This window comes from Erpetoichthys calabaricus, chromosome 1, assembly GCF_900747795.2.
Source record: "Erpetoichthys calabaricus chromosome 1, fErpCal1.3, whole genome shotgun sequence".
Taxonomy (NCBI): Eukaryota; Metazoa; Chordata; class Cladistia; order Polypteriformes; family Polypteridae; genus Erpetoichthys; species Erpetoichthys calabaricus.
The window spans coordinates 211,339,883-211,355,195 of record NC_041394.2 but is presented as its reverse complement, the minus strand read 5'-3'; the positions used below and the strand labels follow the sequence as shown (position 1 = coordinate 211,355,195).

Below are 15,313 nucleotides of genomic sequence, written 5' to 3'. Positions count from 1 at the left end.
TAGAGTCTGTACACATATAGCTGTATTTGGAAATTTCTGATTAATTTACAGATGCCATTTAAGCCCTAAACTGTAATGCACTGTCTACCTGTAAGAAATGGCACAGAGCTCTATCTCGAGTCATTCCATGTCCTCACATGAAGAAACTGGCTGTGGACTCAGGGTTAACCCAGATGAGTTAAAGGGTGCTCCTCAACCATGCAAGTGGGATTCTGACTTCTAATTGCAACTGTGAAGGTGTCATATTATACAGTATAGTGGTCTCTCTCTCTCTCTCTCTCTATTTAATATACTGTAGCTCTATCAAAACTTATATGGCAAAGCAAAAATAATGACAATTCATTAAAAACAAATCATAAAGGTAAATTTGTTTTTTTGTTTCTCTTTAGTTCTTATGACAAATTGGTTGGAAAAGAATTACACCACTTTGGAGCAGAGGAACCTTTTCTTAGTTGATACTTTAAGTGTTTTATAAAATCAAAACATATTAAAAAGTTACCGAGTGGCACAACCTCCTGGCGATGAGAATTACCTTTGGGTAAGCCAGGCTATTATTTAATTTATCTATAGTTTACTATGCTACCCCGCAAGCATACCTCTTCTAAAACCACTGATGCAGAGATGTTTAATTAAACTAATGTATGGATCATCTTCTGAAGGAGTTTTACCCAACATGCTTTCCTCATTGACTTTATATGTTCTTAGCCTGACTTCTTCTGGATGATTAATCATTTCATTAACCTTTATTTTACATGATGTCATTAACAGAATTAAAAAATTAAACTTGTATACAATATGTTTATCCTACATATTCTTCTAAGTCAGCTTTGTTTAAAACTGCCATTTAAGATCACTCAGACTGTTCAAATAATGTGCAAAGATTTTATGGGACTTATTGCACAAGCAGAAATGCTGCTTGGTCTTAATGGAATAAGAGCATTTTAACCTTGTGTGATTACGACAGTTGTCACCACATGGCATTGTACAGTATATACTGTATTTATTGGATCTTACCTGGCTTGATTTGTGCCCCATTGCCCTGAGGGGTTCACAGTGACTGCATGGTTGTTGTTTCACAAGAATTATTAACATGCTTGCTGTGGACGCCAGGGGTCGCTGTTGCCCCGTGAAACCCACCAGACAGACGTCCAAGACGCACTTGTAAAAAGCACCAAGAAGAATTTTAATATTTTTCTTCAGATACAGTGCACCAAGCACCGCACACTCCACAATTCTCCAATAATAATCAATAATCAATACAAATAACACAATACTCCACTCCCAGCAGCTCCGTTACACATCCTCCAAACTCCGGCTCTCTTTGCTGGGTCTCGCATTGTCCTTTAAATAGTTCTTGACCCGGAAGTGTTCCTTCTCTTCTTCCGGGTCAAATGCCACATCATCCGTACTCAAGTAGCCCGGAAGTACTGCGGGCTTCCGTCCTCGTAATTCCGAAGTACTTCTGGGTTGTAGTAACAGTAGGAGTTCCCAGGTTCTTTGTGAGCTCCCCCTGGCAGCACCCAACAGGGCTGAGGAAACGGACTCCATGTCCCAGTATGCCCTGAGGGAATCTGGGGAACCGTTGCCGACCAGGGGCGCTGCCACCTAGCATTCCAGGGTAGGCAGTGCCCTGAAAAGGCTGCCTTCCTCCATTCGTCTCTTTCAGGGATGTCCCGGCCGGATTGAGCTGCCGGCTGTCCATCACATTGCCTACTTGATGTCGGAATGAAAAGGTTAATGGTGCCATTATTACCATAACTCCTAATTATCAGTGTTGAATTTTTTTAAGTAGCTTTAGATTTATGTTTTATTGTGGAAAGACCCTCAGATGGCTCTGTTTTTTCACTTTTTATTACATACATTGGTTTTTCATCTTCCATTTACTTTTGTGTTTTTCTATTTCTTTAAATTCAATCTGTTGTGTGTTTTCAAATATGTTTTTGTGTAATTTAATTTGTTTTTGCATACTGCACTTCAGGGCCACCGTAACAGTGTCCCAGATACCCATTGCAGCCCTTGCATGTTTACACACATCAACCTGTCGCCATGTGTAGCTCCACTTGTCCCCTTTCTTTCACATCTATGACACCAGGTGACAAAACAGTCACAAAACAAGCAGAAGAGAAAGTTTACATTTTTATTGTTGAATTATATATATTAACTTAAGGTTCCTAAATGTGGCCAAAATAGAACCAAAATAATGAGTGTAACAAATCATACCAAATACAAACTGGATGTTGGAGTCTAGAGATCCAGCATGCTTAGATAACCAGTTGCCTCTTCATCTAGTAAACTGATTGGCCTCTGATCCAGCATGACCTCTGGATGGATGGAATTACAGAGACTCCGGACTTCCCTATTGCCGTCAATTTATGCTGGTCTTGTGCTTCCTTGATGTACCTTTTGAACCAATGGGACGTCATAGTGATATGGTGATGTGTTGATTCCCATGGTTCAGGCCTCACGTCCTTTGAACAATCCTGTTTAGGCATATATCAGCTTAGGTCAAACCTGTTTTTTTCCCTTTTCTGTCCTTGATAATGTCTACCAGACCAGACCTCCATTGTAGCTCCCAGCTGTGTTCATGTTTGCAATATGCATGTAGAGTTTAGTTTATACTGGAACTGATCTGATGATCTCAGAGTAGAACAAGTGTTATTAATCTGACCCCGTATGTGGTGAGCGGAGCAAGTTTCGACAGTTCTTTACTGTCAGTTTCTAATCTAAGATCATACATTTACATGTATACTCTCAGAACACTCCTTCCTTCTTGTAAGAAACCAATTCAAGCTTGTCCTTTAAACACATTTTTGCATGCAATTAGCAAAAAAGTGAAACAGCAGCACAAGAACATTAACCAAGCACTGCCTAACTCAGTTAATTTCTCTTAATTCCTGAATATATTCAAGAATGGTCTTTTATTATTTGAATTTCATTTAATTTCAAATGAGGGGGCCTAATTTCCTTTTTTTTCACTAGGACCCATCATATTTTATTATGTCACTGTTTTGAAGCACAGAAACCTTTGAATGTATGTTTATATCATTATGAAAATGATGTGGCATTTTGAGAGCTTCTTTACTCTGCTAGAAGGCTGCAGCCATTACAAAGGAAGTGTCAATTCTTTCACGCTGCATTTATCATACAATGACCAGTGGTAGGCTATTATAACAGTAAAAGGTACTGTACTATATGTAGTGCATTTGAAAGAATGAGATGAACAGTTTTTCCAGTGAGTGGTAAACACTGCTTTGTGTTCTTCTTTTGTAATTCCAAATGGATTCTGAAAATGAAAGTGTAGTGCATATGAATCCCAGAAATTCACAATGTTAGACCTGCTGAATTACGAGTATGACTGTTTTAAAAAAACAAAGGCAGAACACTGCTAAGAACTGATTCATTTTCTTATTTGGCTACAGTAAAGACAGAGTACATATTTTGTTCGTTTTTTGAGAAGTGATCCTTTTTGCTTTTTAGTTTACCTTCAGTTTTTAGTTTATCTTCTTTTCTGAATGGGCCTAGCAGCAACTTACTCACACACAATAAAAATTCTAAACTGATCTTCATCCTCTATTTAAAATCTATAATTTCATAAGCTACGACAGAACTGATGGTTAATTGTTTACGTTAGTGGTTACATTACCAAAGAAGTTGTGCTATTTGAAAAAAAAAGTTTCTCCTTTAGTATACTAGATTTAAAAGCAGATATTCTGGAAGTTGCAAAAATGATTTATAATTTTTAATTAAAAAAGAAAGTAAATAAAAATAAAAGTGAACTGCTAGAGAGATTTGTAAACATGTTGAATAGTGTAACAAGAAGGCAGTAAAGAACACAAGATTAAACAATGTACAAGGACTTATGAGTTAAATACAGTACTTTTAGTAAAGTTTCTCTACTTTATTATTTAAGTGTTTTTCATATTTAGAAGTACCAAATAAAGAATCATAAATTGTACTCCAAAATCATAATATTTAAAAGACTATTTTGTAACATATGTAACATCATGAGAGTTAGTACTAACAGTACATTTGTATAAAAAACAAATGGTATTTCTACAAAATTACCAGCATACTGTATATACAAAACAAAATGTGGCATATGAAAATCACATTAGAACAGATTTCCTAAAACTTAACATAACTATTCCTTATATAAAATTTAGATTAATTGAAATAAGTTTTTAATAGTTAACAGTAATATATTATAAAAATAAAAAGAATATCTAGATACAGTTAAACAGACATTTAAAAATAGCTTCGTTTTTTTTTTTTAACAACTTTGATAAAACAGCATTCTAACTAAGATACAGCCTGTACAATCTGGGCAAAAAGAAGCAGCAGGATGACTGTTTAATTGTTAAAATTGCAGAGTTGTATCGTTGGTCAATACACAACTAAACAGTTTAAAGCAGAGCCATTTTCTGATTTTTTCTATGCCTATTAATGTTGATGCATAACACAAAATCTCATTACGTCACACCTCTTTTGGGTGCACAAAACAATCTAAGATGGGAAGCAAATCCCACAGCACTCCATACAGATTTCCAAACAGTCTGATGACTCGCAGCAGGCATCCATAATGCCGCAATCCATATCACAAGGACAGTTACAGTCATCGCCTAGGTCATCTCCACAGCAGCAACAGCAGGCATCTGAAGTGCAGATCCCACAGGAGGCTTGTGCTACAACTATGTTACACAGGGCGAGAAACTCACAGAACAGGCAGGCCAGGATACAGTGTACGCAGCAGTCTTCATGAAGACCCATCAGGGAATGTGAAATGCACCCAAGAAAAAAACAGAAAAAATGGTTAAATTGAATCTTAGAAAAGCGTACCATCCTGTCAGATACTGTTCCTCATTCCACAATATTTCATATCACTAGGTGAAAAAATATAATTTTGGCAGCTCATTAATCAACCTCTCCCTTAGAGTATTTTAATATATCTGACTAGTTTCAAGGGAACATCAAATATAGATTTGACAGCTTTCAAATGCCCTATATTCAGATTGCCTGGTCAAACCTACCACACCTATCCAGATAATGCAAGGCAGAGTATACTTCAGAATACCGAATACAACAGGCCACTTTGAATTACATATAATTGAAGAAATGTTATATAGTCTGACTTAAATCAGTCCTTGCGCATGCAAAGTAACTAAACAGCAGGAAACAACAGTTACCAACTCCATTATGATTTGCACTTCAAATAAATTCTTAGACTGGGGATCATAATAGAACACCACAATCTGTATAATATGGAATAGATAGCATTTAGTCCTGTGATGGACTGGCATTCTGCCCAGGGCTATTTCCTACCTTCTGCAACCCTGAATTGGATTAAACTGGTTTAATATTGTTATATTATGTTTTATGTTATGTTATGTTGGATAAATTCCAGTTTAAGGATTTGTTGCCTCAAAGGCGAGCATACACAGATTAATCAAATCAAACTCCTGGACAGCAAAAAAAATTATGTTAAACATCCTAAATAAATAAATACTTGACATGTACTTAATATATATTTTTGTTTTAAAAGCTAACTTGCAGCACATTTAAACATGCAGTGTTTGTCTTGCTGATAAAAAAAACAAAACAAATAAAAGCAGCAGATCAATCAACTTTGGGGTGAAGTAAAAAAGAAAAAAAAAATCTTTTTAAAGACAAGTGTTTTTTTTTAACTATTCTAGTTGTTTTGGCTAGGGAAAATACTCAAGTTTATTATGTACCCTAGGTTCTTGTCTATAAGCCGGACTCATGTATAAGCCGGAGACCAAAAATCATACGAATTTTTAAAATAAAATCGTATCATAGATAAGCCGGACTCATGGATAAGCCGAACGTACTATAACCTATAACTAATAGAAGGGAGGGAGGTCAGTGGTCTCACTCGCACCCATTTAATTTCTTTAAGGGGAGAGAGAGTGTGAGATATTGGCGTCTCTCTCACTCCCCGCATGGCGCGGTTGGAGCGGCCGGAGCGCGTTCTTTCTGCTCTGAGCGTCGCCGAGTCAACACGCGCGCGTAGCGGTCATTTAAATTGTGATTTTATATGTAAGCATATTTAAATATATATCGCGGATTTTTTGCTGGTTCGCGGATTTCTGCGGACAATGGGTCTTTTAATTTCTGGTACATGCTTCCTCAGTTGGTTTGCCCAGTTGATTTCATACAAGGGACACTATTGGCAGATGGCTGAGAAGCTACCCAACTTACTTTCTCTCTCTCTTGCGCTGACTATCTGTGATCCTGACGTATAGGGATAGAGCAGGGGGGCTGTTTGCACACCTAGACGATACGGACGCTCGTCTAAAAATGCTGAAAGATTATCTTCACGTTGCTATCTTTTGTAAAGCTGATTCCTGAAAAGACATGCTGCACAGTGCTTCGCATACTTAAAAGCTCGAAGGGCACGTATTGATTTTTGACTGAAAAACAAACTCTGTCTCTCTCTCTCTCTCCCTGCTCCTGACGGAGGGGGTGTGAGCTGCCGCCTTCAACAGCTTTGTGCCGCGGTGCTTCGCATACTTAAAAGCCAAACAGACATATTGATTTGTTTGCTTCACTCCTTTGAAGAGGAAGATATGTTTGCATTCTTTTAATTGTGAGACAGAACTGTCATCTCTGTCTTGTCATGGAGCACAGTTTAAACTTTTGAAAAAGAGACAAATGTTTGTTTGCAGTGTTTGAATAACGGTCCTGTCTCTCTACAACCTCCTGTGTTTCTGCGCAAATCTGTGACCCAAGCATGACAATATAAAAATAACCATATAAACATATGGTTTCTACTTCGCGGATTTTCTTATTTCGCGGGTGGCTCTGGAACGCAACCCCCGTGATGGAGGAGGGATTACCGTTTAAGCCGGATTTATGTATAAGCCGATATTCTATTTTTTCATTTTCAAAACTTTTTTCCTTAGATAAGCCGCGGCTTATAGACAAGAACTTAAGGTAGTAATATTATTGTGCACGTGTGTGAATTTTATAGAGCACATTACAGCTGAGAAATTAGCTAGGTAAATGATTTATGACTTCATTCTAATAAAATAAGCATAAAATGTTAGTTTTATTTTTCCCATTTGATACAATAGGAATCTTATTGTTAAAAGCAAGCTTTGTAAACAGTCATATGCCAAGTCGATTTGTAACTACAATTTATGCAAATCAAACATGTCAGACTGAGTTATCACTTTTTAGAACCAAGAAATAATAGCAATTTTTATATAAAAATATTACATTTAGCAGCATTAGTAAACCCTGGCTTATTAATACCTCTTTATGCATTAGTACTGCATGAAGTACCATAGCTTTATGAGCAAGCATTTTAACATGATAACTTCTGCAGTGCCACTACAGGTTGAGTCAAAATTATGTTAACATTTGAATGGCAGAAACAATTTATTCACAAAACATACTTTATATGTCCAAGGTGATTTACAGGAATGTCTCAACCTGTTCACCATCACATTCAACGCATGTACCATATGTGGTACATAAATTGTCCACAAAAATTGTATATACTGTACGTAAACCCATAGCAGTACCATTAGTGTAACATAATTTTGACTCAACCTGTATTTGGCAAACAATTCGCATGAAGAAATACGCACACTATAACTACATCATAAATTTTAAACTATGGGGGTGAACTTCCAGTTCTTAAATAAACTGATTACTGCAAGTTTCTCAAGACTCAATAACCATTACCTCATCACATCAAATCACAAGTGACTTGACTATGCTAGATGTGCTTGAACAGTTTCTTTGCCACAAACAATGTCTGGTATTTACAGTGTGCAAATTCAACAATAGCTTCTAAAAGTAAAAGATGTGTCTTGTTCAATATTTATTAATCTAAATACTGGCTTTTAAAAGCTGATTTTGCTAATACTTGTAACCTGTTTTGGAAAAATACTTCATTGCACATATTAAAATAGAAATTCAAGATTTCACTGATGTCAACATCATCCTGTAGACTGAGGTAGGAAGGAGACTGTATTAGATACCTCTTAGATCTTAATCTGACTATAATGCCAAAATGTGAAAATGACAATAAGGACATTTCTTTTAGTAACTAACACTCGATCAACATTAACAGATCATATATTGTACAACCATATGTAACTGGTGAGTCTAAATGGCGTGGTTCAAAAGTCCTGAACTTGGCAAATGTAGATACTGTAAGTGCGAGAAGAAAGGAAACAGTGCTAAAATATAAAAAAAAAAATGTTGAGAGTAATTATTAGAAATCACACAACACATTTGTGCTAAAAATGCTAGGTATGATGTAAGACATTAAACCAAAATAGGAATTTAAAGCAATAACATACCAAACAAAAACACTATATAAAGCCTAAATAGGAATCAGTGAGCTGCTGTGTTGAGTTTGAAATCAAATCATATTCAAAACATTCCTTTGTTTTTGTATAGTACAGTAAAGATTCAAATAACAACTCAAGAAAATGCAGGGTATACACTAAGATACTATCAACAATCTAGATAAGTAAAATATTGCATTTACTTCTACTAAAAAACAAACTTTAGCTTTTTATGACTTTTTTCTACTAAGAATTCCTTAAATGCTTACCAGTGAATATACAGAGGACACATATGAAATGTAATCATTAGTTGAACTAAACACATTGGCTTTTCAGACTAGTAACACAAACTATCAATATAATACTATAAACTATATCAACTGATGGACTGCAAGGTGGTATTCCTGTTTCAAAATATTTGGACATTATCATAATCGGTTTAATGACATTTTCTGGGTTTACCCAGGTTAGCCCAATTTTTTTCCTCCATTCTTCACTGTTCTTTCCTTCCTTTGGGTTGACACTCATTGTTTTTATATCATTTGACACCACCTGCAATCATACCTTATTGGAGTCATCATCTCCACCTTTATCATGGTGCACCTCTTGACCCAGTCATGCTTTTCCATTCAGGACTCATTAAAAACTACATATGCACAGAATTACATTCTCTTCAATTAACCTACAATCTTTATTAAACTTTACTTTCCTGTTTTCTTTTTTGGTTCTTCTGTGGTGGCATTTTGTGCCACCACCACCTGATTGATGTCCTGTGTAGCCGCATGTGATGTTTGAATGTTTAAATGAAAGCAGAAACCCCAACCTGGCGCAAGACCCACTGTATCGAATTATCTCAAGATGAAGCCTTAAAAAAAAAAAAAAAAGAACAAGGAACTACTTAAAAAAAATTGATATTGGGCAGAATGCCTGGTGGGGGCTAATAGGTCTATTGGTCTGGAACCCCTGCAGGTTTTTTTTTCCTTTGCTTAACTAGGGTTTATTTTTTCTGTCTACCATGGCCAATTGTCCTTATCATTGAACTACCATATAGAGACTTTAAACAATTCTATATTTAAGAACTCTATTTCTATTAAATATATATCATGTATATACAGATATATATATATATTTATATAAATTATGCTTGTGTGTGTGTATATAATATATATGTATATGTATGTATGTGTGTGTGTGTATATATCCTCTTTAATAAAATCCCTCTGTGCGTCCAGGTGTCCGTGTGTGTGTGTCTTCTGGTGAAGTGCGCATGCACGGGGCACGGTGCGATGCGCGATATTACTGACAGAGAAAGTTACAGGTGTTTTACGGAAATACAAACCAGTATTACTGCGAGAGGAAATTAAAGGTACACAATACAGTGACTCATATTACAGCCACATACAAGCCAGTATTACTGTCAGAGGAGATTAAAGGCATATTACCGACGCGCACGCCTGTATCACCGCCAGAGAAAATTAAAGGTATATTACGGACATACAAGCCAGCGGACGTACAAGACAGTATTACTGTCACAGAAAATTAAAGACACACAATACACGGTAGCAGCCCACAAAGAACGGTTAGCTCAGCAAATAAATATAAACAAAAGAAAGTCTGAAAGAAAGAAAAATACGACCAACAAAAAGAATGCAGTCAAAGTCTCTTGCCATTTAATATAGACTGTTCCTACTAATGTTTATGCACTACTGTTCTAGCGCCCGTTATTGTAACGGGCTAAATGACTAGCATATATATATATATATATATATATATATGTATATGTATGTGTGTGTGTGTGTGTGTGTGTGCGTGCGTGTGTGTGTGTGTGGGTATATATATATATATATATATATATATATATATATGTATATGTATGTATGTGTGTGTGTGTATATATATATATATATATATGTGTGTATATATATGTATGTATATGTATATGTATATATATGTATATATGTGTGTGTGTGTGTATCTTATGTATACTATTTATGCATTCTTCTATTTTTCAGTAACTACTTCTTAAACTCTTGTAAAGCACTTTAAACTACATTGTTTGTATGAAAATTTGCTAAAGAAATAAATGTTGTTATTCAGCACATTAGCCATCATTTTCACACCAAGTCTTTCTCTTCAGTCAGCATTTGTCTTTCTCTCACTTCCTCACACTTGCTTCATGTTTTGTTTTTTTCAGCCATGTCTCACTCCCACAAAAGATATTACTCCAAACACAGCTTTCATAAACCTTTACTTTCCACGCCAGAGAGACCACTTTAAAACTTAGATACCAAACTGAATTTCTTCCATTTACCTTTCACCCTGGCTATCACTAAATTACCTGCAACTCCATCTACATTCACCTAAGAACCTCCCCACTTTCTCCAAAACAACTCCAGTGGACAGTGGATAAGGGCTAGGCTGCTCTTTATGCAGAGTCTGAATATTTTCCCAGCATGTGTATAGGATTTTTACAAGTCCAATGACATACCTTCTTGTATAATAATAAGTATAAGCTCGCTCAGTGTGAGAGGGAGTATGTTCGTGTGTGCATGGGAATGTGTACAGTGATGTGTCTAGGCTCAGGCTCCAGATGACCCTATACTAAAACTTGGATGCAGATAATGGACTGATAGACAAAGACATTAATCCAAAAGAACACAATGAAATGATTCCAAAATTAATTATAACCTAGTGTTGGAGTTAGCACACAATATAATATTACAGAATCTGTAGTTTGAGTGTGTCTTGTTCTCTGTTGTTAAGCTTATATTGAGCTTGTTACTGCCTAGTTTCAGTTATCTGCAACCCTGGTCATAATCTTGATGTGACTGTGCAAATTTATACTCAATTATCATATTTCAGGGTGTTTTTTGGTAGCAAATTGAAGAACTCTTCTTAAATTCTGGTTTTCCATTTAAAACTGCATTTTTGGAGTTTAAAACTACATGAAGCAAACAATTAATATGTGCATTTTATTTATTATATATATATATATATATATATATATATATATATATATATATATATATATATATATTATAATATAAGAACTCAAAATCACTTCTCCTAAAGGCCTTAATTATAAAAAAAAAAAGAAAATTTTGAGGAGCAACACTACCAGAATGATTTCAAAAGAATAAATTATGGTTTTAAAGAAGATTAGCAGATTTTTATAGTAACTGCAACATTATCATGCAAACACATTTGCTGATCATGTAAAACTGATTAATAATGTGCCAAATTTCAGCAGCAAATTGCTGCACTAATGCACTTGTTTTTCTCCTTTCTGATTAACATTTAACCTCATTGTGGAAGTTTTACGTGGCTGCTAAGGGTAATCACCAATTACATTTATTCCCATTCATATTTCTACCTCATTTTTGTCTTACTTAGTCTACATTTTTGAGTTTTTGACCCAGATGAAACCATGTCTGGTCTAAAAGAGGGCAAAAGCAGCAGATATTTTTCATTCTTAATGGTTCCTTTTCCCAATCTGATAAAGGAAATATTGCTAAACCAGTAATTTAACCTGTTTTAAATTTGCCCTTCAGGTTACACATGACAGGGGTCTCTGCAACTATTGTAATAGTAAATGTGTTCACTGATAGAATATTGACCCTGGCCATTTCTCTGTTTAAACTAACTATAGTGGCAGAGTTTCAGACCACTCAAAACAAATCTCCAGGCACTCAGCCATCTCAAAGCAAAAATCAAAGAGGGCAAAATCGCAATCGATGTGACAGTTGAGGTCCACAGCAGGGGTTCTCCTTAAGACCCAGAGAAGATACAGGAATTATTGCCATAACACTTGTTACAGCTTAAATGAAGATGGGAGGTGCAGACCGCCAGAAGAGGCCAAGTGCAAAGTCAGAGTAGCAACAAAAGAGACAGGCCAGGGCAGCAGTGTAACACATACAAGTAAGGTCAATAATTTCACACAATGGCCTTGGTTTGTGATTCACAGTTCTTTGGGGGCAGGGGGACAATCACAATTTAAGAGGATAACAAAAGACAAAACACAGATTCTTGGTCATTTTTTGAAAGCTTACTTGTAATTAAAAGTAATATTATTCTTTTAAAATAAAAGACCATACAGTAATGATATAGTCTATGAAAGTTTACTGTGGTTTTGACATTTTACAATTTTTATCTGCTTCTTATGGCTTAAAAACTGTTATTGTGCTCAACTTTTTTCATGTGTTTGCCTATAAAAATACATAAATCAAAGAACAAATATTCAAAACAGTTTCTTAGGAAAACAAATTAGCAGGATTTCTTTTTTTTTATCAATGACTAGTGGCTGTTGATTAGCTTGACAGGGTCAAAAACAACAATGAAGGAGGGTGATGCATTGCAGGAGGATGATGAACAGAGTAGCAGTATCTTCGTCCCAAGTACTTTACTGTAGGACGACCTCCACAGACATTCCTTTGATAACTCATTCCTATCATGAAGGATACTCACTTAAATCAGTTACTTTCAGAAATATAAACCATGTATTGCAACAGTAAAATTCAATGAGAGCTAAGCACAGAACCATGAATTTTTTTATTGTAACCAGTAGCGGCGCACTGCACGATAACACGCAGTGAATCCACTTGACTTGAGCATTCATAGTTTTCATGCTCTTTCTCTGTACGTTTAGCATTCGTTTGCTCAGAGGTTGATGCATCCTGTTGTTTCCTTAGCAGCTCTTCTTTTCTCCATCTTCTTTTGTCGTCATCTTTTCGCATTAAACCTAAGTCAGTGTTTGTGTTGCAATTACTTAGTAAGTTTTCCTTAATTTTTCACTTAAGCTGGCACTTAGGTCTTCAATCTGCCTCAAGAATGACTTAAGATATGAAGAGGTAGGGGAAGTGACGGCGAAAGTGGTAGGAATGAGAACAGCGCCCGTACGCATCTGCTGCACAGCCGCCCTGCTGGCCACTGCCGGGAGTTGATTCTACAATACAATAAAATAAAAATAAAAAGAGGAATAACCTTGGAGGTCAATCATCACCACAAAAGCGGATAGTAGACTTCACATAGTATATGTGTACCAAATTTGAGATCTATAGTTCATATGGTTTGCGAGCTATAGGTGATTTAAAATACTGTACAGACAAACGAACAGCCACGGTAGCATATTATATAAGAAGATAATCTGAATTGATACTACATCATGTATTTAATTAGAGTAAAAAAGCTTTAATTAATAAAGCAGGTCATAAGGTCATACAGCATGAACTGGTCAGAAATTCCATTCTACATTTTCTAAATTGAATCTCTTTGCATTTTCTTACTTCGCATTTGGTGACTTCAGTCAGTCAGTCATTTTCTAAGGCATTTAGTCCTAAACAGGGTCACTGGGCAGGGATGGAGGGAGTGCTGGAATCTATTCCTGTTAGCATAGGGTACAAGGCAGGAACAAACACTGGACAGGGTGCCAGTCTATCACAGTTCTGATTTTCAGGATGTTTTTAAATTTCCACTTACACTTTATTTTTTTAACTGTAATAGTTGTTGAAATAGGAGTGCATGCTCTATCTTCTGAAACACAGCAAAATCTAGAAAAGTTACATAACATGGTATAGCGAAAACTTGTTAATCCAATTAAGGCAGTAGAACTTATTCAAGCAAGACTGTGTGCAAGTCAGGAAACTGCTCTGGACAGTTACCACCCATGGACAATCCAAACTCCCTCTAGCCAGTTTGGCATTTCTTATTAACCTATGTACTGTATCTTTGGTGATGTGGGAGGAAAACCAGAGGACCTAGAGAAAATGGGTATACACTATATGTACAATAGCCAGATGAAGGATTTAAAACCAGGATATTGGATTAATTAGACAGCAGCACTGATCACTGCACTATTGCTCTGCCCTTTAAAAAAATGGTTTAATTATTTAGTCAATATTGAGCTTTAAAATCATGCATAGCATCCGAGTTTCTTGCATTGTGAAGCATGTATGTGTTTATTTATCATAGTATGGCAAACAGGTGTTTATTACATTTAGGTTTATGGAAAATACTCCTCCCTTCATAGGGAGCATTTGAGATTAACCCCAAAATTTTTTTTTCCACAATATGGAAACATTGTTAATTTTAATATTGCAACATTTACACTTAGAGTATCATGCAAATAAGAGAAAACACAGGTGCAAGTGGCTCTTGTTGTCATGTCTGTCTAATATAAAGTACACAAAGCACAAAAATAATGATCAGGTACTTCTGAGATTTTCTTTTTTAACAGACCTGGGTTTTTTCTAGAAATTTTTTTTTATTGCCACACCGTTTAACACTGGTGTTTATGGCATCATTCTTGTGTGCGAAACCACAAATCACTTGTATTGCAGTTTTCCATTTGTTTTTAAGTCACATTCCAAAAGGGGCTTATCATTGGGAAAAAAAGTTAATAAGTGCATATCTAGTCTTATTACATTGGTGAGCCAGTGCATTTTAAATATGCATTAAATTCTTCGGTGTTACCAATTTAACATGGTTTAAATCCTCAGTTGACTGTTGGCTTTCAGGGAAACGATGCTCTGTATGCTGTCATTCCTGTTTATTTTTATCTGCATTAGTCCACAGGAGAAGCAAGGTAGAATACATGGGAATTTTATATCCATTCATATAAAGGTATTATTTTCTAAAAACAAAATAAATTACAAAAAGCAACTATTAAAAACAAATGTTTTCCAATGTAAAATAAGGATAAAGCAGCATAAGCGTGCAAAACATGAAAATCACTGTGGAATACACTGTGAAAACAAATTAGGCAAGAAACAGGCATTTTTCTTGTGCTGCTTATTTATGTCAACGACTCCCGTCTTGAAATGTCATTTACATCTTTTTTTTTCGATTTTGTTCATGCATTCATTATCACTTTTTTTGTTTGTTTTGAAACGCAGCTTTAATTTAATTCACTGTTTACTAACTAAATGTACCAGTTACACTGGAAAATTATGAGCTTAGTCATTGCTTTGATTTCTAAAATATGCCAATTTATGGATATT

General features: G+C 35.6%; 1 protein-coding gene across 2 annotated transcripts in view; it reads right to left on the bottom strand.

The window, feature by feature from the left end:
• Window positions 1-3,820: 3,820 nt before the first annotated feature.
• Window positions 3,821-15,313, bottom strand: part of mdfic (MyoD family inhibitor domain containing) — a 165,769-nt gene continuing 154,276 nt past the window's right edge. Inside the window, exon 4 of one of the 2 annotated variants that reach the window (XM_028811269.2) lies at window positions 3,821-4,751. In XM_028811269.2, coding sequence (XP_028667102.1) covers window positions 4,504-4,751 — 248 coding nt within the window. In that variant the 3' untranslated portion in view covers window positions 3,821-4,503. The remainder of the gene's footprint in view (window positions 4,752-15,313) is intronic. The other variant, XM_028811261.2, reaches the window with a different exon arrangement.